General features: G+C 49.1%; 2 protein-coding genes across 3 annotated transcripts in view; both read left to right on the top strand.

Moving 5' to 3' along the window:
• The window catches only part of LOC144669504 (uncharacterized), a 39,134-nt gene extending 21,510 nt beyond the window's left edge, over positions 1-17,624 (top strand). Inside the window, exons 4-6 of one of the 2 annotated variants that reach the window (XM_078531969.1) lie at positions 862-916; positions 9,005-9,041; positions 17,022-17,624. In XM_078531969.1, coding sequence (XP_078388095.1) covers positions 862-916; positions 9,005-9,041; positions 17,022-17,058 — 129 coding nt within the window. In that variant the 3' untranslated portion in view covers positions 17,059-17,624. Of the gene's footprint in view, positions 1-861; positions 917-9,004; positions 9,046-17,021 lie in introns of those variants that run through there. The other variant, XM_078531970.1, reaches the window with a different exon arrangement.
• Positions 1-22,984, top strand: part of LOC144669307 (carnitine O-palmitoyltransferase 1, liver isoform-like) — a 534,090-nt gene that overhangs the window by 333,410 nt on the left and 177,696 nt on the right. The window lies entirely within an intron of this gene.

The raw sequence follows: 22,984 nt of genomic DNA, 5'->3' as shown, positions 1-22,984 counted from the left end.
TAACTCACTGTGTAAAAAATATTCTCCTTTCCCCTCTGGGACTTGGTCAAAGGCCTTCAATCTGTATCCATCTGGTTAGCCATCCTCCTGCCACTGTAAATAATTTCTCCTTGGTCTTGTGAAGTGGTGGATAGTATCCCTGCCTCTGAGCCAGAGACCCTGGGTTCAAGTCCCAGTCCAGGACTTGATGACCAAGGAAGGTGTGTTCATAATGTGACCAAACAGGTTGAGTATCAACCTGCAAATCCTTCCAACATACACCAATGGCAGTAAGAGTGGAAGAGATTCCTGGTCAGCCCATGTGATGGAAAGAATGTTGGAGCCTCTACCATCACCATCCATAACTCCAGACTACAACGTGCATGTAAGAGTGTGTATTGCTGCAGCAACTCAGATTCCATAAGACATAGGAGCAGAAATTAGGCCATTCGGCCCATCAAGTCTGCTCCGTCATTCAATCATGGCTGATAAGTTTCTCAACCCCATTCTCCCGCCTTCTCCCCATAACCTTTGATCCCCTTACCAATCAAGAACCTATCTATCTATTCCCTGAGTTAACTGTAACACACCATCACCATTGTATCAAAACCCTCCCTGATTGTGAGTACTCCTGTTAAGTCTCCCCATAAACATCTCTTTTCTAAGGTGAACAGTCCCTCCATGTATGCTTTTGCCTTTCTCTCCAATGCTGCGATGTGTTACCCCTCTGTCTTCAGTCTCTCAATATGTATCCCATCCCTCGGAGCTCAATCCTTCATTGCCCCTTGTAACCTTTGACCCTACCTAGTATTATTATAGCGAGATCCACCTCTGTTTCTAATCTGTATTACAAAAAACATTTATTTTCTATTTCTTCCACAGTACTGTCAGTTCTGTTATGTCTGCCCTGTAATATGTGAAACAGTTTGCAAACCAGGTAGGTAATGTTTGAAACTCTGTCCTCTCTATCCCAGCCCTGTAATTTTATCATAATCATTGCAACCATGTGACATTCTGAAGTGTCATTTTGGGGATAGGTAATGGGATGGTAATTCAGAGGCCTAGGCGAATTTATTTTATTCTTTCATCGGATGTGGGCGTCACTGACTAACCAGCATTTATTGCCCATCCCTAATTGCCCTTGAGAAGGCAGTGGTGAGCAGCCTTCTTGAACCACTGCAGCCTCTCCTGTGGTGTAGGTACACCCGCGGCGCTGTTAGGAAAGGAGTTCCAGGATTTTGACCCAGCGACAGTGAAGGAACGGCGATATATTTCCAAGTCAGGATGGTGAGAGGCTTGGAGGGGAATTTGTAGGTGGTGGTGTTCCTGTGTGTCTGCTGCCCTTGTCCTGGGGACATGGGTTCTGGGAACATGGGTTCAAATCCCACCATGGCAGCAACAGGGATTTAAATTCAATTATTTAATAAGTCAGGATCCTAGACTTATTAATAAGGGTTATGAACCTACCAGATTGTTATAAAAACCCACCTGGTCCACAAGAGTTCTTTAGAGAAGGAAACCTGCCGTCCTTACCCTGGCCTGGCCTACATGTGACTCCAGACCCACAGCAATGCGGTTGACTCTTAACTGCTCTTAACTCTGAAATGGCCTAACAAGCCCCTCCGTTGCATCAAACCACTACAGAAAGAAGCACTGTGGGCGTACCAACACCACAAGGACTGCAATGGTTCAAGAAGGTGGCACTTAGGGTTGGGCAATAAATGCTGGCCTTGCAAATGAATCGAAAATACCTGTAATTGGAAATTGAACTGAAATGCAGGCCTTTATTGAGTTAGATGCTGCCAGGGATTATCAGGGCCAGAGAGATCTACTGGGCTAATTTTGAACACCTAGGGAGCTGATCAATTAGATTAGCCATTTCTCAGTTCATTTTCCCAGTACTTTTTGCCTCTCCCAGGAGACCACGTGGTTTCAGGTGGGGTACAACATGTATATATTGTGATACATGATGCACTGGGGGCCTTGTGGTGCAGTGGGTAACATCTCTACCTTTGACCCAGAAGTTTCTGGGTTCAAATCTCACTCCAGGACTCGATGGCTAAGGAAGGTACATTCTTAATATAGCCGAACAGGTTGATTATCAGCCTGTCAGCCCTTCCAACTCAAACCAATGGCAGGTGGTAAGAGTGGGAGAGGTTCCTGGTCAGCCATGTGATGGATGATAGGGCATTAGAACTTCCACCATAGTTCCACACTACAATAAACATGTAGAAAGTGCATGTTTCCACAGTAACTTGGACTCCCTGTGTGAAAGCAAAGAGAGGGCATGAAAGAATATTGGCATGGTGAATCCAAAGATATTTTATCAATATACTAAGAGTAAGAGGATAACTAAGGAAAGAGAAGGGCCCAAAAGACAAAAAGATCACCAAAATGCAGAGGCAGAAGATGGTTCTCAATGAATGCTTTGTGTCTGTCTTCACAAACGAGGGGACATTGTAGTTAAGGAGGAGGAGTGTGAAGTACTGGATGTGATAAACATAGGGAGAGAGGAAATATTAATGGGCTTAGCATCCTTGAAAGTGGATAAGCCACCAGGGCTGGATAAAATGTATCCCAGGCTGTTTAAAGGAGCCAGGGAGGAAAGAGCAGAAGGGCCTGACCATCATTTTCCAATCCTCACCGGACACAGGTGAGGTGCCAGAGGATTGGACTAACGTTGTAGCTTTGTTTAAAGAGGGGACGAGGAATAGACTGAATAACTACAGGCCAGTCAGCCTGACCTCAGTAGTGGGCAAATTATTGGGAATTAATTCTGAGAGACAGGATAAACTGTCACTTAGAAAGGCACGGATTAATCAAGGATAGTCAGCATGGATTTGTTAAGGGAAGATCATGTCTGACGAACTCAAATTTTTGGAGGAAGTAACAAGGAGGGTTGATGAGGGTAGTGCAGTTGATGTGGTCTACATGGACTTTAGGATGGCTCTTGACAAGGTCCCACAAGGCAGACTGGTTCAAAATATAAAAGTCCATGGGATCCAGGGGAATGTAGCAAACTGGATGCAAAATTGGTTCAGTGGCAGGAAACAAAGGGTCATTGTTGATGGGCGTTTTTGTAACTGGGAGGCTGTTTCGAGTGGGGTCCCACGGGGCTCAGTACTAGGCTCCTGAATTTTTGTGGTATATATTAACAATTTGGATGTAAATGTATGGGGGGGACATGATCAAGAAGTTTGCAGACGACACACAAATTGGCCGCAAGGTTGATAGCAAGGTGAGTAGCTGTAGACTGCAGGAAGATATCCATGGATTGGTCAGGGGGGCAGAAAAGTGGCAAATTGAATTCAACCCAGAGATATGTGAGATGATGCATTTGGGAGGGGGTCAAACAAGGCAAAGGATTACACAATTAATCGGAGAATATACTCAGAGGGGTAGATGACCTTGGAGTGAATGTCCACAGATCCCTGAAGGCAGCAGGGACAGGTTGAGAAGATGGTTAAGAAGGCATATGGAATCCTTTCATTTCCCAGAAGGAAAAAAAAAGTTCGGACCCGGTTTTTACTGGTGTTCCATTTTAAGGTATGCAAGACCAGTTCGGACCAGTACTCTTATTTCCCGGTTTTTTACTGGTGTTCCATTTTAAGGTATGCAAGACCAGTTCGGACCAGTATTCTTATTTTTCCAAAGTTTTTACTGGTCTTCCATTCTGGGTTATTAGCTGAGGTATAGAATATGAGGGCAGGGAGGTTATGCTGGAACAGTATAAATCATTAGTTAGTTAGGCCACAACTTGAGGACTGTGTGCAGTTCTGGTCACCTTATTACAGAAAGGATGTAGCTGCGCTAGAGAGGGCACAGAGGAGATTAACGAGGATGTTGCTAAGACTGAAAAATTGCAGCGATGAAGAGAGATTGGATAGGCTGGTGTTGTTCTCCTTGGAACAAAGGAGGCTGAGGGGGGATTTGATTGAGATGTACAAAACTGTGAGGGGCCTGGATAGAGTGGATGGGAAGGGCCTATTTAACTATTTTTTTTATTTGTTCATGGGATGTGGACATCACTGCCTAGGCCAGCAGTCATTGCCCATCCCTAATTGCCCTTGTTCAGGGGGCATTTAAGAGTCAACCTCATTTGCTGAGGGTCTGGAGTCACGTGTAGGCCAGACCGGGTAAGGATGGCAGATTTCCTTCCCTAAAGGGCGTTAGTGAACCAGATGGGGTTTTTACAACAATCGGCAATGGTTTCATGGTCGTCATCAGACTTTTAATTCCAGGTTTTTATTGGATTCAAAATTTCACCATTGGCCGTGGTGGGATTCGAACCCAGGTCCCCAGAGCATTACCCTGGAGTTTCCGAATGACCAGTCCAGTGACAATACCACTACAACACCACCTCCCCACTTAGTGGTGGGGGGTGGGGGGGGATAGATTTAAAGTGATTGGTAGAAAGATTAGAGGGGAGATGAGGAAAGGCTTTTTTTCAGCCAGAGGCCTGTGGGGGTCCAGAACTTACTGAAAGGGTAACGGAGACAGAAACCCTCAACTCATTTCAAAGTTGGCTGGATATGGGCCTGAAGTGCCGGAACCCGCAGGGCCACGGACCAAATGCTAGAAAGTGGGGTTAGGCCGGGTGGCTTGTTTTACGGCTGCCGTAGACACGATGGGCCGAGTGGCCTCTTTCCGTGCTGTAAACTTTCTATAATTTCTATGAAATGTAACACACCGCCACCACACAATACATCACAATCGTGTGGGACACACTGGGTGAACTAAAGGATCTTTACCAGCCGGTCAATATTTATATGGCGCGGTGAAGGCCCAAGTCCCACTTTAATGGACATCATGACTGTTGCAAACGATAGAAAGGAAGACAAAGTCAGTGGGGCTGATTGGGGCAGATGATGATGTAGCGGTAATGCCACTGGGCTAGTAGTCCAGACTGATGCTTTGGGGATGCAGGTTCAAATCCCACCACAGCAGCTGGTGTAAATTAAATTAAATTGATAAATCTGCAATTATAAAGCTCATCTCAGTAATGGTGAGCATGACAACTATCATCAATTGTTGTAAAAACCCATCTGGTTCACTAATGCCCCTTTAGGATGAGGTGTCAGCTGTGGCTTAGTTCACCCTCGCCTTTGAATCAGAGGGTTGTGGGTTCATGTCCCACTCCCGGAAACCAAGAACTGTGATTGTACTCGAAAGAGTTGCAATCTGTGACTGTTGATAACTCGAAAGAGTTTCCCGGAAACCAAGAACTGTGAATGTACTCGAGAGAGTTACATGCGATCTGTTGATAACTCGAAAGAGTTACACAGGAACAGAATGCCCCTTTAGGGAAGGAAATCTGCCATCCTTAGACCTACAGCAATGTGGTTGAGTCTTAACTGCCCCCGAAATGGCCCTAGCAAGCCATTCAGTTCAAGGGGCAATTAGGGATGGGCAACAAATGCTGACCTTGTCAGTGGCGCCCACATCCCATGAAAGAATAAAGGCGGTGGGGGGGAAGAAAGGTTAATGCGTGGCTATGAAAAAATCAGCAATTGTGGAAGAGACTGAGGGACATGAGGAGTTCCACAGTCTCAGGGTTTTGGAAGGGAATGGATTTGATCTAACTTCAACGCGATGAGGATTGACCAGGAGAGAGAGCTCACGAGACAAACATGACAGGATTAACAAGAGAGGTTAATGAAACACTGGCCGTGGGATGTTGATAAATTTGAGACAAGCTTGGTTGTGACACGTGGAAAGAGTTTGGAGGCTCTTTGGGAGAGTGAGACGGGTTCTAACGTGACAGGGTCGATCCTGGATCATATCCGGAATTCTGGAAATGCTAGACAGCCAAAGGAGGATAAAACTCCTGGCGTCAAAGTTAATGGGTGGAATTGCCCCAGATTTGCACAAAGTGCAGTAGCCGGCAGGAAAGGGGACATTTTACCCATCAGCTGCAATGGCGGCTTTTCACACCATATCGTCCCGATCCCATCTCATTAATCACGCGCTCCCGGGAAACACACCGCTTCGATGGTGGGCAGGCTCCGATTCACCCACCACAACATCACGTCACCCCCTTCATCACACCGGGCACCGCATTTAATGTCCAGCCAGGCCCTCACCTCCCGGTGCTTCCAGCCCAGGGCCGCAGCAAAGAAGACGAGGGTCCGAAAGGCAAGAAGGCTTCAGCCCCCTCCCACCCCCCGGGATTTAGTGATCCCTCGAGCGCTTTTTGGACGCTGTGATGTCCTCTACCCCCACTCTGCCCATAGGAGGGGCAGCTACATTACCGCTCTGGCTTGGTAGGTGATGGCAGTGGTGATCAGTGCCAATGCTGCACAGAAGAGGTTGGCCATCCAATGCAGATAGAGGATGAATGATCTCATCTGTGCAGCCAGGGTAAGACAACCATCTCATCACTCTAAACTCACACACTCAAGCCCATCACACATCCACTGGCATCTCACTCACTGCCAACTCAAGGGACATCACCACTCTCTCTCTCACACACACCCTCACATCTCCATCTGGCCTCACCTCCCCTGGAGACTGCCTCCTCAGCCCTCACCATCTTGAGGCCACTTGCACAGATCAACATGTGCCCCCCACACACACCCTGGGTTACCCTCCTTCCCCAGTACAGCCCTCACCCTGCAGCCTCTTCCCTTGCCTAATGTCACTTCTCCCCTTTCCCCAAGCAAGCCCTAGCACTGCAGCCATTGAAAAGCCACCTAAATATGGCTGGTCTAGTAGGTAGAGACCTGCCTGTGAGCCCCCCTAAAAGTGATGAGGTGCCGTCTGTGAAACCTGGCGCTGATGCCCACGAGTGCTGCCCGAAGTAAGGTAGGCAAACAAACCTCGAAGTCCCAGGCAAAGTGCAGCTCCCCAGGTGCACGTCGCTTATGTTGGGTTGTGAAACACGTCAGCGTGTGATCACACCGCTGTACTCAGGCTGATCCAGCGCAGAGGGGATGATTCCAGTGAGCTGGGTTTGGAATGATATGCAGATGTATTACAATGGGGTTCCCGACATTTGACAGTGGGAAACGCAGCCCCGCCATTGACAGGCAGAGGGGACAATCGCAAACTGGTTTCACGGCGTTGTGAAACTGATTTTTGGCCGCCTCGCCATATTGTCTGCTCAAACCGCCAAACACGCCCAATGCCAGCGGGCACAGAGAATTCCATCCAATGTTTCACAGAGTTAGTCACAGCGTCTAATCTGTAACCTCATCCACTTTCTGATCTTATAGAATGGAAGGAAAGTTAAAGTGCGCTGAGTTCCAGCAAGATGTGGATCACTCACGGTGTAACTGTAGAGAGTCACTGTTTATTCAGCAGGGTAAGGATTACTCACGGTGTAACTATAGAGAGTCACTGTTTATTCAGCAGGGTAAGGATCACTCACAGTGTAACTGTAGAGAGTACCTGTTTATTCAGCAGGGTAAGGATCACTCACAGTGTAACTGTAGAGAGTCACTGTTTATTCAGCAGGGTAAGGATTACTCACGGTGTAACTGTAGAGAGTACCTATTTATTCAGCAGGGTAAGGATCACTCACTGTGTAACTGTAGAGAGTCACTGTTTATTCAGCAGGGTAAGGATCACTCACAGTGTAACTATAGAGAGTACCTGTTTATTCAGCAGGGTAAGGATCACTCACTGTGTAACTATAGAGAGTACCTGTTTATTCAGCAGGGTAAGGATCACTCACAGTGTAACTATAGAGAGTAACTGTTTATTCAGCAGGGTAAGGATCACTCACAGTGTAACTGTAGAGAGTACCTGTTTATTCAGCAGGGTAAGGATCACTCACAGTGTAACTGTAGAGAGTACCTGTTTATTCAGCAGGGTAAGGATCACTCACAGTGTAACTGTAGAGAGTCACTGTTTATTCAGCAGGGTAAGGATTACTCACGGTGTAACTGTAGAGAGTACCTATTTATTCAGCAGGGTAAGGATCACTCACTGTGTAACTGTAGAGAGTCACTGTTTATTCAGCAGGGTAAGGATCACTCACAGTGTAACTATAAAGAGTACCTGTTTATTCAGCAGGGTAAGGATCACTCACAGTGTAACTATAGAGAGTACCTGTTTATTCAGCAGGGTAAGGATCACTCACAGTGTAACTATAGAGAGTAACTGTTTATTCAGCAGGGTAAGGATCACTCACAGTGTAACTATAAAGAGTACCTGTTTATTCAGCAGGGTAAGGATCACTCACAGTGTAACTATAGAGAGTACCTGTTTATTCAGCAGGGTAAGGATCACTCACTGTGTAACTATAGAGAGTAGCTGTTTATTCAGCAGGGTAAGGATTACTCACGGTGTAACTGTAGAGAGTACCTATTTATTCAGCAGGGTAAGGATCACTCACTGTGTAACTGTAGAGAGTCACTGTTTATTCAGCAGGGTAAGGATCACTCACAGTGTAACTATAAAGAGTACCTGTTTATTCAGCAGGGTAAGGATCACTCACTGTGTAACTATAGAGAGTACCTGTTTATTCAGCAGGGTAAGGATCACTCACAGTGTAACTATAGAGAGTAACTGTTTATTCAGCAGGGTAAGGATCACTCACAGTGTAACTGTAGAGAGTACCTGTTTATTCAGCAGGGTAAGGATCACTCACAGTGTAACTGTAGAGAGTACCTGTTTATTCAGCAGGGTAAGGATCACTCACAGTGTAACTGTAGAGAGTCACTGTTTATTCAGCAGGGTAAGGATTACTCACGGTGTAACTGTAGAGAGTACCTATTTATTCAGCAGGGTAAGGATCACTCACTGTGTAACTGTAGAGAGTCACTGTTTATTCAGCAGGGTAAGGATCACTCACAGTGTAACTATAAAGAGTACCTGTTTATTCAGCAGGGTAAGGATCACTCACAGTGTAACTATAGAGAGTACCTGTTTATTCAGCAGGGTAAGGATCACTCACAGTGTAACTATAGAGAGTAACTGTTTATTCAGCAGGGTAAGGATCACTCACAGTGTAACTGTAGAGAGTACCTGTTTATTCAGCAGGGTAAGGATCACTAACTGCCTCTTTTTGTCTTCTTTGTAGGGAGTTACGTAGATGAATTCTCATCAACAATATACCAGTGAGTAAAACTGTCAGTCAGCTCACATTATACAACACAGAGACATTTCAGATATTCCAAAAACTGGGACAAAATAACACAGGGATGTGAGTGAACGAGCAATGGAGAGTGAGTGATGGGGAGTGAGTGAGTAATGGAGTTGGAGAGAGTGATGGGGATGGAGTGAGTGAGAAATGGGAATGGAATGAGTGATGAGAATGGAATGACTGATGGAGTTGAAGTGAGACACTGTTGAGAATGGAGTGAGTGATGAAGAGAATGAGAGTGATGCAGAGAGAGTGAGTAATGGCGATGGAGTGAGTGGTGGGGATGGAGTGAGTGTTGGGGATGGAATGAGTGACGGAGAAAGTGAGTTGGTGATCGGAATGGAGTGAGTGTTGGGGAGAGTGTGTGAGTGATGGGGATGGAGTGAGTGATGGGGATGGAGTGAGTGATGGGGATGGAGTGAGTGACAGAGAGAGTGAGTGAGTGATGGGGATGGAGTGAGTGATGGGGATGGAGTGAGTGATGGGGATGGAGTGAGTGATGGAGATGGAGTGAGTGATGGGAATGGAGTGAGTGTTGGGGAGAGTGTGTGAGTGATGGGGATGGAGTGAGTGATGGGGATGGAGTGAGTGATGGGGATGGAGTGAGTGACGTAGAGAGTGAGTGAGTGATGGGGATGGAGTGAGTGATGGGGATGGAGTGAGTGATGGAGATGGAGTGAGTGATGGGAATGGAGTGAGTGTTGGGGAGAGTGTGTGAGTGATGGGGATGGAGTGAGTGATGGGAATGAAGTGAGTATTGGGGAGAGTGTGTGAGTGATGGGGATGGAGTGAGTGATGGGGATGGAGTGAGTGATGGAGATGGAGTGAGTGATGGGAATGGAGTGAGTGTTGGGGAGTGTGTGTGAGTGATGGGGATGGAGTGAGTGATGGGGATGGAGTGAGTGTTGGGGAGAGTGTGTGAGTGATGGGGATGGAGTGAGTGATGGGGATAGAGTGAGTGTTGGGGAGAGTGTGTGAGTGATGGAGATGGAGTGAGTGATGGGGATGGAGTGAGTGATGGGGATGGAGTGAGTGATGGGAATGGAGTGAGTGATGGGGATGGAGTGAATGATGGAGATGGAGTGAGTGATGGAGATGGAGTGAGTGATGGGGATGGAGTGAGTGATGGGGAGAGTGAGTGATGGGGATGGAGTGAGTGATGGAGATGGAGTGAGTGTTGGGGATGGAGTGAGTGATGGGGATGGAGTGAGTGATGGGATGGAGTGAGTGATGGAGATGGAGTGAGTGATGGGGATGGACTGAGTGATGGGGATGGACTGAGTGATGGGGATGGAGTGAGTGATGGGGAGAGTGAGTGAGTGCTGGAGATGGAGTGAGTGATGGGGATGGAGTGAGTGATGGGGATGGAGTGAGTAATGGGGAGAATGAGTGAGTGATGGGAATGGAGTGAGTGATGGGGATGGAGTGAGTGATGGAGATGGAGTGAGTGATGGGGATGGAGTGAGTGATGGGGATGGAGTGAGTGATGGGGATGGAGTGAGTGATGGGGATGGAGTGAGTGATGGGGAGAGTGAGTGAGTGATAGGGATGGAGTGAGTGATGGGGATGGAGTGAGTGATGGAGATGGAGTGAGTGATGGGGATGGAGTGAGTGATGGGGAGAGTGAGTGAGTGATAGGGATGGAGTGAGTGATGGGGATGGAGTGAGTGTTGGGGATGGAGTGAGTGTTGGGGATGGAGTGAGTGATGGGGATGGAGTGAGTGATAGGGATGGAGTGAGTGATGGGGAGAGTGAGTGAGTGATAGGGATGGAGTGAGTGATGGGGATGGAGTGAGTGATGGGGATGGAGTGAGTGATGGGGAGAGTGAGTGAGTGATAAGGATGGAGTGAATGATGGGGATGGAGTGAGTGTTGGTGATGGAGTGAGTGATGGGGATGGAATGAGTGATGGGGATGGAGTGAGTGATGGGGAGAGTGAGTGATGGGAATGGAGTGAGTGATGGGCATGGAGTGAGTGATGGGGATGAAGTGAGTGTTGTGGATGGAGTGAGTGATGGGGATGGAGTGAGTGATGGGGATGGAGTGAGTGAGTGATGGGGATGGAGTGAGTGATGGAGATGGAGTGAGTGATGGGGATGGAGTGAGTGATGGGAATGGAGTGAGTGAAGGGGATGGAGTGAGTGATGGGGATGGAGTGAGTGTTGGGGATGGAGTGAGTGTTGGGGATGGAGTGAGTGATGGGGAAGGAGAGAGTGATGGGAATGGAGTGAGTGATGGGGATGGAGTGAGTGATGGGGATGGAGTGAGTGATGGGGATGGAGTGAGTGTTGGGGATGGGGTGAGTGATGGGGATGGAGTGAGTGATGGGGATGGAGTGAGTGATGGAGAGAGTGAGTGATGGGGATGGAGTGAGTGATGGGGATGGAGTGAGTGTTCGGGATGGAGTGAGTGATGGGGAGGAGTGAGTGTTGGGGATGGAGTGAGTGATGGGGATGTGAGTGATGGGGAAGGAGAGAGTGATGGGAATGGAGTGAGTGATGGGGATGGAGTGAGTGATGGGGATGGGAGTGAGTGATGGGGATGGAGTGAGTGTTGGGGATGGGGTGAGTGATGGGGATGGAGTGAGTGATGGGGATGGAGTGAGTGATGGAGAGAGTGAGTGATGGGGATGGAGTGAGTGATGGGGATGGAGTGAGTGTTGGGGATGGAGTGAGTGATGGGGATGGAGTGAGTGTTGGGGATGGAGTGAGTGTTGGGAGAGTGAGTGTGGGTGATGGGGGATGGAGTGAGTGATGGAGATGGAGTGAGTGATGGGGATGGAGTGAGTGATGGGAATGCAGTGAGTGATGGGAATGGAGTGATGGAGATGGAGTGATGGGAATGGAGTGAGTGTTGGGGAGAGTGTGTGAGTGATGGGGATGGAGTGAGTGATGGGAATGGAGTGAGTATTGGGGGAGAGTGTGTGAGTGATGGGGATGGAGTGAGTGATGGGGATGGAGTGAGTGATGGAGATGGAGTGAGTGATGGGAATGGAGTGAGTGTTGGGGAGTGTGTGTGAGTGATGGGGATGGAGTGAGTGATGGGATGGAGTGAGTGTTGGGGAGAGTGTGTGAGTGATGGGGATGGAGTGAGTGATGGGGATGGAGTGAGTGTTGGGGAGGAGTGTGTGAGTGATGGAGATGGAGTGAGTGATGGGGATGGAGTGAGTGATGGGGATGGAGTGAGTGATGGGAATGGAGTGAGTGATGGGGATGGAGTGAATGATGGAGATGGAGTGAGTGATGGAGATGGAGTGAGTGATGGGGATGGAGTGAGTGATGGGGAGAGTGAGTGATGGGGATGGAGTGAGTGATGGAGATGGAGTGAGTGATGGGGATGGAGTGAGTGATGGGGATGGAGTGAGTGATGGAGATGGAGTGAGTGATGGGGATGGACTGAGTGATGGGGATGGACTGAGTGATGGGGATGGAGTGAGTGATGGGGAGAGTGAGTGAGTGCTGGAGATGGAGTGAGTGATGGGGATGGAGTGAGTGATGGAGATGGAGTGAGTGATGGGGAGAGTGAGTGAGTGATGGGAATGGAGTGAGTGATGTGGATGGAGTGAGTGATGGAGATGGAGTGAGTGATGGGGATGGAGTGAGTGATGGGGATGGAGTGGGTGATGGGGATGGAGTGAGTGATGGGGATGGAGTGAGTGATGGGGAGAGTGAGTGATAGGGATGGAGTGAGTGATGGGGATGGAGTGAGTGATGGAGATGGAGTGAGTGATGGGGATGGAGTGAGTGATGGGGAGAGTGAGTGAGTGATAGGGATGGAGTGAGTGATGGGGATGGAGTGAGTGTTGGGGATGGAGTGAGTGTTGGGGATGGAGTGAGTGATGGGGATGGAGTGAGTGATAGGGATGGAGTGAGTGATGGGGAGAGTGAGTGAGTGATAGGGATGGAGTGAGTGATGGGGATGGAGTGAGTGATGGGGATGGAGTGAGTGATGGGGAGAGTGAGTGAGTGATAAGGATGGAGTGAATGATGGGGATGGAGTGAGTGTTGGTGATGGAGTGAGTGATGGGGATGGAGTGAGTGATGGGGATGGAGTGAGTGATGGGGAGAGTGAGTGATGGGAATGGAGTGAGTGATGGGGATGGAGTGAGTGATGGGGGATGAAGTGAGTGTTGTGGATGGAGTGAGTGATGGGGATGGAGTGAGTGATGGGGATGGAGTGAGTGAGTGATGGGGATGGAGTGAGTGATGGAGATGGAGTGAGTGATGGGGATGGAGTGAGTGATGGGAATGGAGTGAGTGTTGGGGAGAGTGAGTGAGTGATGGGAATGGAGTGAGTGATGTGGATGGAGTGAGTGATGGAAATGGAGTGAGTGATGGGGATGGAGTGAGTAATGGGGATGGAGTGAGTGATGGGGATGGAGTGAGTGATGGGGATGGAGTGAGTGATGGGGAGAGTGAGTGAGTGATAGGGATGGAGTGAGTGATGGGGATGGAGTGAGTGATGGAGATGGAGTGAGTGATGGGGATGGAGTGAGTGATGGGGAGAGTGAGTGAGTGATAGGGATGGAGTGAGTGATGGGGATGGAGTGAGTGTTGGGGATGGAGTGAGTGTTGGGGATGGAGTGAGTGATGGGGATGGAGTGAGTGATAGGGATGGAGTGAGTGATGGGGAGAGTGAGTGATAGGGATGGAGTGAGTGATGGGGATGGAGTGAGTGATGGGGATGGAGTGAGTGATGGGGGAGAGTGAGTGAGTGATAAGGATGGAGTGAATGATGGGGATGGAGTGAGTGTTGGTGATGGAGTGAGTGATGGGGATGGAGTGAGTGATGGGGATGGGAGTGAGTGATGGGGAGAGTGAGTGATGGGAATGGAGTGAGTGATGGGGATGGAGTGAGTGATGGGGATGAAGTGAGTGTTGTGGATGGAGTGAGTGATGGGGATGGAGTGAGTGATGGGATGGAGTGAGTGAGTGATGGGGATGGAGTGAGTGATGGAGATGGAGTGAGTGATGGGGATGGAGTGAGTGATGGGAATGGAGTGAGTGAAGGGGATGGAGTGAGTGATGGAGATGGAGTGAGTGTTGGGGATGGAGTGAGTGATGGGGAAGGAGAGAGTGATGGGAATGGAGTGAGTGATGGGGATGGAGTGAGTGATGGGGATGGAGTGAGTGATGGGGATGGAGTGAGTGTTGGGGACGGAGTGAGTGATGGGGATGGAGTGAGTGATGGGGATGGAGTGAGTGATGGAGAGAGTGAGTGATGGGGATGGAGTGAGTGATGGGGATGGAGTGAGTGTTGGGGATGGAGTGAGTGATGGGGATGGAGTGAGTGATGGGATGGAGTGAGTGATGGAGAGAGTGAGTGATGGGGATGGAGTGAGTGATGGGGATGGAGTGAGTGTTCGGGATGGAGTGAGTGATGGGAATGGAGTGAGTGTTGGGGAGAGTGAGTGAGTGATGGGAATGGAGTGAGTGATGTGGATGGAGTGAGTGATGGAAATGGAGTGAGTGATGGGGATGGAGTGAGTAATGGGGATGGAGTGAGTGATGGGGATGGAGTGAGTGATGGGGATGGAGTGAGTGATGGGGAGAGTGAGTGAGTGATAGGGATGGAGTGAGTGATGGGGATGGAGTGAGTGATGGAGATGGAGTGAGTGATGGGGATGGAGTGAGTGATGGGGAGAGTGAGTGAGTGATAGGGATGGAGTGAGTGATGGGGATGGAGTGAGTGTTGGGGATGGAGTGAGTGTTGGGGATGGAGTGAGTGATGGGGATGGAGTGAGTGATAGGGATGGAGTGAGTGATGGGGAGAGTGAGTGATAGGGATGGAGTGAGTGATGGGGATGGAGTGAGTGATGGGGATGGAGTGAGTGATGGGGAGAGTGAGTGAGTGATAAGGATGGAGTGAATGATGGGGATGGAGTGAGTGTTGGTGATGGAGTGAGTGATGGGGATGGAGTGAGTGATGGGGATGGAGTGAGTGATGGGGAGAGTGAGTGATGGGAATGGAGTGAGTGATGGGGATGGAGTGAGTGATGGGGATGAAGTGAGTGTTGTGGATGGAGTGAGTGATGGGGATGGAGTGAGTGATGGGGATGGAGTGAGTGAGTGATGGGGATGGAGTGAGTGATGGAGATGGAGTGAGTGATGGGGATGGAGTGAGTGATGGGAATGGAGTGGTGAAGGGATGGAGTGAGAGATGGAGATGGAGTGAGTGTTGGGGATGGAGTGAGTGATGGGGAAGGAGAGAGTGATGGGAATGGAGTGAGTGATGGGGATGGAGTGAGTGATGGGGATGGAGTGAGTGATGGGGATGGAGTGAGTGTTGGGGACGGAGTGAGTGATGGGGATGGAGTGAGTGATGGGGATGGAGTGAGTGATGGAGAGAGTGAGTGATGGGGATGGAGTGAGTGATGGGGATGGAGTGAGTGTTGGGGATGGAGTGAGTGATGGGGATGGAGTGAGTGATGGGGATGGAGTGAGTGATGGAGAGAGTGAGTGATGGGGATGGAGTGAGTGATGGGGATGGAGTGAGTGTTCGGGATGGAGTGAGTGATGGGGATGGAGTGAGTGATGGAGAGAGTGAGTGATGGGGATGGAGTGAGTGATGGGAATGGAGATGAGTGTTGGGGATGGAGTGAGTGATGGGGATGGAGTGAGTGTTGGTGATGGAGTGAGTGTTAGGAGTAATTGAGTGATGGGGATGGAGTGAGTGATGGAGATGGAGTGAGTGATGGGGATGGAGTGAGTGATGGGAATGCAGTGGGAGATGGGAATGAGTGATGGAGATGGAGTGATGGGAATGGAGTGATGGGAATGGAGTGATGATGGATGATGAGTGAGGGGATGGAGTGGGATGTGAATGGAGTGAGTGATGGGGATGGAGTGAGTGATAGGAATGGAGTGATGGGAATGGAGTGATGGGAATGGTGAGTGATGGGAATGGAGTGATGGGAATGGAGTGATGGGAGATGGAGTGATCGGAATGGAGTGATGGGAATGGAGTGAGTGATGGAGATGGAGTGATGGGAATGGAGTGATGGGAATGGAGTGATGGGAATGGAGTGAGTGATGGGAATGGAGTGTGTGATGGGAATGGAGTGATGGGGATGGAGTGAGTGATGGGAATGGAGTGATGGGAATGGAGTGATGGGAATGGAGTGATGGGAATGGAGTGATGGGGATGGAGTGATGGGGATGGAGTGATGGGGAATGGAGTGAGTGATGGGAATGGAGTGAGTGATGGGGAATGGAGTGATGGGAATGGAGTGATGGGATGGAGTGATGGGGATGGAGTGATGGGGATGGAGTGATGGGAATGGAGTGAGTGATGGGGATGGAGTGATGGGAATGGAGTGAGTGATGGGGATGGAGTGATGGGAATGGAGTGATGGGAATGGAGTGATGGGAATGGAGTGATGGGAATGGAGTGAGTGATGGGAATGGAGTGATGGGAATGTGGTGATGGGAATGGAGTGATGGGAATGGAGTGATGGGAATGGAGTGATGGGAATGGAGTGATGGGAATGTGGTGATGGGAATGTGGTGATGGGAATGGAGTGAGTGATGGGAATGGAGTGAGTGATGGGAATGGAGTGAGTGATGGGAATGGAGTGATGGGAATGGAGTGATGGGAATGGAGTGATGGGAATGGAGTGATGGGAATGGAGTGAGTGATGGGAATGGAGTGAGTGATGGGAATGGAGTGATGGGAATGGAGTGATGGGAATGGAGTGATGGGGATGGAGTGATGGGAATGGAGTGATGGGAATGGAGTGATGGGGATGGAGTGATGGGAATGGAGTGATGGGAATGGAGTGAGTGATGGGGATGGAGTGATGGGAATGGAGTGATGGGAATGGAGTGATGGGAATGTGGTGATGGGATCCGTACAGCAGGTTTTTTGCTGTGAATGTTCCCCAGTTTCAGATTCAGTGAATGGCAGCATTGTTCTGATCGGGGGCGATTTGGATTCATGATCTTTTCTCTTTCAGATCCGTCGCAAACATCTTCGAGCAGCCAGAGCATTAGTTCTGTCAGTGTGTGGTCTGGAGGCCAGAGGGCCAGCTGTTTGGAAACAGATGCCACTTCACACCTCTGCCTGTAACGCTTTGCGCTGATGAACTGTGTCGCTGATCATTTTTTTTAAAGAAATCCCCAAAGTTCGAAACTTACCCCAAGTGAGCCCCTTGTAACAACACAGAATCCATTGCATAGGAGAGGGGGGGTAAACCCCAATGGCCCTCAGCCTCCCCCTCATCTTCCCTCGGGAGCCAAACCCCAACCCATCACGAAGATTTCCAAGGACTCGCCTGTTAAATGCAGCCGGCCTTTGAAATACCTGAACGCTTCACTGGGGCCCCCTTTTAAGGGGAGGGCCCACCACCCTGACCCTGCCCGGGGCCCACGCCTGACCCCGGTTTGAGCCGAGGCTGGATGACTCTTCACCGGCCTCACGGGGCCTAGCGAGACACTGAAGCCTACCACCACCACCCAACTATCAGCTGGCAACGGTAGGCCGGCTTTGCCTGGGAACGAACCGAGATAAAGGACTGGGGGTTGAGCGAGGGGACTTCCACCTCCGGGCTGGTGAAGAGGATTGGTGAGGGTGGGGGTTGTGGGAGCGGGGGGGCCCTCACTGTTAGGCCCAGGCTTGTACAGGCTGATTGAGGCCCAGTCTCCTCATTGACCGACTCGATGCCTTTCCCTTGGAAAATGCTACTTTCTCCGTTACAGAAAGCACTCTGCACAAGCCTCTGACCCCTCTCGGTCAGTATTAACCCTCATCAAGCCCTTCATTTTAAGTTCATTAATTAACACCTCCACAAAAATAAAGGAGGAATGCAGCACGGGCCTGTTAAACATTGGCGACAATCATTCCCATACTCTTTAACCACTGTTGTCGATACCCAGAGCTAATGGGTCTCCCTGCCCCATGCCCCCAAAGTGATCGGATCCTGGTATAACCTGTCTTACTTCTAGTTTTCAATCCAATCCCACATGCATTGAGTCTCCAATCTCTAATGAGACTCAAAGAATAAAACTGCTCGGTTTAAATTCAACCCTCCAATTACTTTTTCTCTGTGGCCCTGCTACTGGCCTATTGTTGTGTCAGTATTTATATCAAAATTTGCTCATTTTTGTCTCATTAAACTGGGCGCGCCCGTGCTGCCTGTTTTGGTGGGGCCGGGGTGGGTGGTGGAATTCGATGCTGGGTGCTCCATACGGAATATGAACCTGTGATAAATTATTAAAATGGGAGAGGGTTGGAAAATCTCCCTCTTGTTCCGGTCGTGTGACTCAGTGATTTATTCTGCTTTATCCCAAACCTCACCAATCTTCTCCTGAGGGAACAAGCTCCTTATTGAGGTTACAGGTTCCGCGAGTCCTCTCTAGAACCTTCCGCACCCTTGTCGCTCTTCAAGCCTGTAGCCTAAAGGGTTGGGTTATTCAGCAGGGCCCAATCTGACTACCCCTCGATTTTGAAATCCCTCCATGGCCTCACCCCTCGCCGATCACTGCAATCTCCTCCAGCCCTACAACCCCTCTGAGATCCCTGCTCTCCCACAATTCCAGCCTCCTGTGCATCCTCGATTTTAACCGCTGCACCTTGCCTTATCTACCTGGGCCCTAATCTCTGGAATTCCCTCCCTAAGCCTCTCCTCCTTTCTTTCCTCCTTTAAGATGCTCCTCCAAATCTCCCTCATTGATCAAGTTCTTGGCCACCTGTCCTCGGTGTCAAATCTTATTGGATAACGCCCCCGTGAAGCACCTTGGGACTTGAAGCAAAGTGGGTGCCACATAAATGCAAGTTGTTGTTGTTGTTGGTCTTACCCGACAGCCACACCCAATTTCTCCAGTGGGATTGAGGTCACTAGGCAGCCATCAGGAGCTGGCTAACTTTATTAAGCATTCTGTTAGCATCGTTGTGGATCTTAGATGAGGTTGTCCTTGGTCAGGATCAATAGAGGCTGTTGGAAGCAAGACTGTTGGAAAACTTTACCTTTTAATAAACATTCTATTAACTATGTCCAATACAAGGCTTAGCACGAGGCTCTACATGGAACTGTCTCTCAACATACTCTGTCGTCATGTGATCTTATATTACTGATGGATGTAGACTGTCTATTTACACATCCAGCATTAACCCTTTCGCACCATCTAAAGGGTTATCCAATAAGATTTGACACCGAGGGCAGGTGACCAAGAACTCTCAATGAGGGAGATTTGGAGGAGTGTCTTAAAGGAGAAAAGAGAAGAGGAGAGGCTTAGGGAGGGAATTCCAGAGATTAGGGCCCAGGTAGCTAAGGCAAGGCGCAGCGATTAAAATCGAGGATGCCCAAGAGGCTGGAATTGTGGGAGAGCAGGGATCTCAGAGGGTTGTAGGGCTGGAGGAGATTGCAGAGATCGCAAGGGGTTGAGGCCATGGAGGGATTTTAAAATTGAGGGTTAATGTTGAATATGTAAATAGCACCATCTCACAAGATCTTTAGGAGCAGGAGCAGGCCATTTGGCCCAGTGACCCTGTGCTGCCTTTCACTAAGACCATGGCTCATCTGATTGTGGCCTTAACTCCACTTTCCTGCCTGTTCCCCATAACCCTTGACTCCCTTGTCGATCAAAAATCTGTCTCACTCACCCTTGAATGTATTCAATGACCCAGCCTCCACTGCTCTCTGGGGAAGAAAATTCTACATAATAACAACCCTCAGTGGGAGAAAATTTCTCCTCATCTCAGTCTTTAGTGGGAGAAGCTTCATTTTTAAACTGTGCTCCCTAGTTCTAGACCCCTCCACAAGGGGAAATATCCTCTGTGTAATCTCCTCTGGCCCTACAACCCTCTGAAGATATCTCCAATTCCAGCCTCTTGTGCATCCTTGATTTTAACCGTGGTACCACTGGTGGCCTCGCCTTCAACTACCTGGGCCCTAAGCTCTGGAATTCCCTCCCTGAACCTCTGCCTCTCTTTCTTCCTCCAAATCCCCGCCATTGACCAAGCTTTTAGGTGGCTTGGTGTCAAATTAAACCCTGTGAGGCGCCTCAGGATGTTAAGGGGGGGGCTATATAAATGTAAGCTGTTGTTGGTGGTCTTACCTGACACACACACACACTCGATTTCTCCAACAGGATTGGGGTCACTAGACAACCATCAGGAGGTGGCTGGTTTCCTTAAGAATCATCTCCCCCACCCCCCCAACCCCTTCCTTTGCCCATGAGACTACCAACTGGAAACACTGAGGTCAAGGCTCACATCTCACACCTAACCCAGCATGGAAACATATTGGGATGGGGGCGGAGGTATAGGCTACATTACTCTCTCTGAGGCAAGAACAACTATTGTCATCCTGAGGTCCCTTCCCCCTCCCAGGTGACAGAACTAAAGGGTGCAGCTTATCAGGGTGCATTCCCCAACCTGACCCACGCTAACTGGCTATTTTTAGCAGTGTGACTCCTTCTCACGAATCCTTCCCATCTCGGACAACGACAACGGGCTCGACAGAGTTTCCAGCACAGCCCATGTGCCTGGATTGGCTAAAGGGAACATTCGGAACATCTCTGTTTCCCCTCCCACCCCCCTCCGGGCCTGATCCTCCAGTGAAAACTTATAAGGTCATGAGCTGGAGATTAACTATGGATAGAAAAAAAAAGAAACGCCTGCATTTATTTAGCACCTTACATGACCTCAAGGTGTCCCAAAGTGCTTTGCAACCACTGAAGGACTTTTAAAGTGTGGTCGCTGTTGAAATGTAGGAAACGCGGCAGCCAATTTACGGACAGCAAGCTCCCACAGACAGCAGCATCATTGTGGCCCAGGTCATCTGTTTTTCTGACATTGATTGAGGGGTAAATATTGGCCAAGGCGCCAGGGGTAACTTCCCTCCTCTTCTTCAAAATAGCGCCAATGGGATCGTTTACATCCACCTGTTTTAACATCTCATCTGAAATATGGCACCCCCGACAGTGCAGCACTCCCACGGTACTGCACGGGAGTGTCAGCCTGGATTATGTGTTGTCTCTGCGGCGTGAAACACTTTGAGACATCAGTTGTGCATTCTGTATATCCCAGAGAAATGTAGAGATGACACTAGTTTCTAAGTGTGCAACAGCTTTATTTACATGAGTTTTAAAATATCTCTGCAATCACAAAATATCAGCACTCATGCTTACAGCTCAGCTTCTAGTAGCTTCTGTGGTGTCTGTTTACTTTGCTCCGAATCAGCACCCAGGCTTAACCAATCGAGCACAGTGAGCATAGATCACTTACCTGACTCATAATTAAACACAGAAATACTGAACCATTGAACACAACAATACTCCCTAGGTGTTCAATAAAAGACTCCCATTTCCTGGAGTCTAAGAGTTCTTGGCCCCTTTACAAAAGCATTCGCCATGACAGAACAGAATCCAAGAAAATTATATTGCTACCGCAACTCTGCACAAGCCTCTGATCCCTTTTGGTCTATTAACACCCAGTTCTGCCAGGGCCACTCACTTCCTGACCTCATTACAACGTTAGTCCAAACATGGACAAAAGAACTGAACTCAAGAGGTGAGGTGAGAGTGACTGCCCTTGACATCAAGGCTGCATTTGACCGAGTGTGGCATCAAGGAGCCCTAGCAAAACTGGTGTCAATGGGAATCAGGGAGAAAACTCTCTGCTGGTTGGATTCATACCTAGCACAAAGGAAGATGGTTGTGGTTGTTGGAGATCAGTCATCTCAGCTCCAGGACATCACTGCAGGAGTTCCTCAGGGTAGTGTCCTCGGCCCAACCATCCTCAGCTGCTTCATCAATGACCTTTCTTCCATCATAAGGTCAGAAGCGGGGATGTTCACTGATGATTGCACAATGTTAGAACCATTCATGACTCCTCAGATACTGAAGCAGCCCAAGTCTAAATGCAGCAAGACTTGGACAATATCCAGACTTGGACTGACAAGTGGCAAGTAACATTCGCACCACACAAGTGCCAGGCAATGACCATCTCCAACAAGAAAGAATCCAACCATCGCCCCTTGACATTCAATGGCATTATCATCACTGAATCCCCTACTATCAACATCCTGGGGGTTATCATTGACCAGGAACTGAACTGGACTAGCCATATAAATACTGTGGCTGCAAGAGTAGGTCAGAGGCTAGGGATCATGTGACAGGTAACTCACCTCCTGGCTCCCCAAAGCCTGTCCACCATCTACAAGGTACAAGTCATGTGCGTGATGGAATACTCCCCACTTGCCTGGATGAGTGCAGCTCCCTCAATACTCAAGGAGCTTGTTACCATCCAGGACAAAGCAGCCCGCTTGATTGGCACCCCATCCACCACCTTCAACATTCACTCCCTCCACCACCGACGCACAGTAGCAGCAGTGTGTGTACCATCTACAAGATGCACTGCAGCAACTCACCAAGGCTCCTTCGACAGCACCTTCCAAACCCACAAACTTCTACTATCTGGAAGGATAAGGGCAGCAGATAGATGGGAGCATCACCACCTGGAAGTTCCTCTCCAAGCCACTCGCCATCCTGACTTGGAAATATATCGCCGTTCCTTCATTGTCACTGGGTCAAAATCCTGGAACTCCCTCCCTAGCGGCACTGTGGGTGTATCTACACCACATGGACTGCAGCGGCTCAAGAAGGCAGCTCACCACCACCTTCTCAAGGGGCAATTAGGGATGGGCAATAAATGTTGGTCTAGCCAGCGAAGCCCACATCCCAAGAATGAATAAAAAAAACCTCCATTTAAGTTAATTAATTAACACCTCAGTGAAAGTAAAGGAGAAGGAATCCTGAACAGACGTGTTAAACATGGGCTATGGTCATGTCTATACTCTTTAACCACTATTGTCAATAGCCAGAGCTAATCTGTCTCCCTCACAGCAGTCCCCTGTCCTGTCTTGAGAGGCACTTAGATAAATGGATGTTCTCTTTCCTTTTTACCTTGGGACCAAAT

This window comes from Cetorhinus maximus, chromosome 29 (genome assembly GCF_964194155.1).
Source record: "Cetorhinus maximus chromosome 29, sCetMax3.hap1.1, whole genome shotgun sequence".
NCBI lineage: Eukaryota > Metazoa > Chordata > Chondrichthyes > Lamniformes > Cetorhinidae > Cetorhinus > Cetorhinus maximus.
The sequence above is the reverse complement of the archived record's forward strand: the minus strand, read 5'-3'. Positions and strand labels throughout refer to the sequence as shown.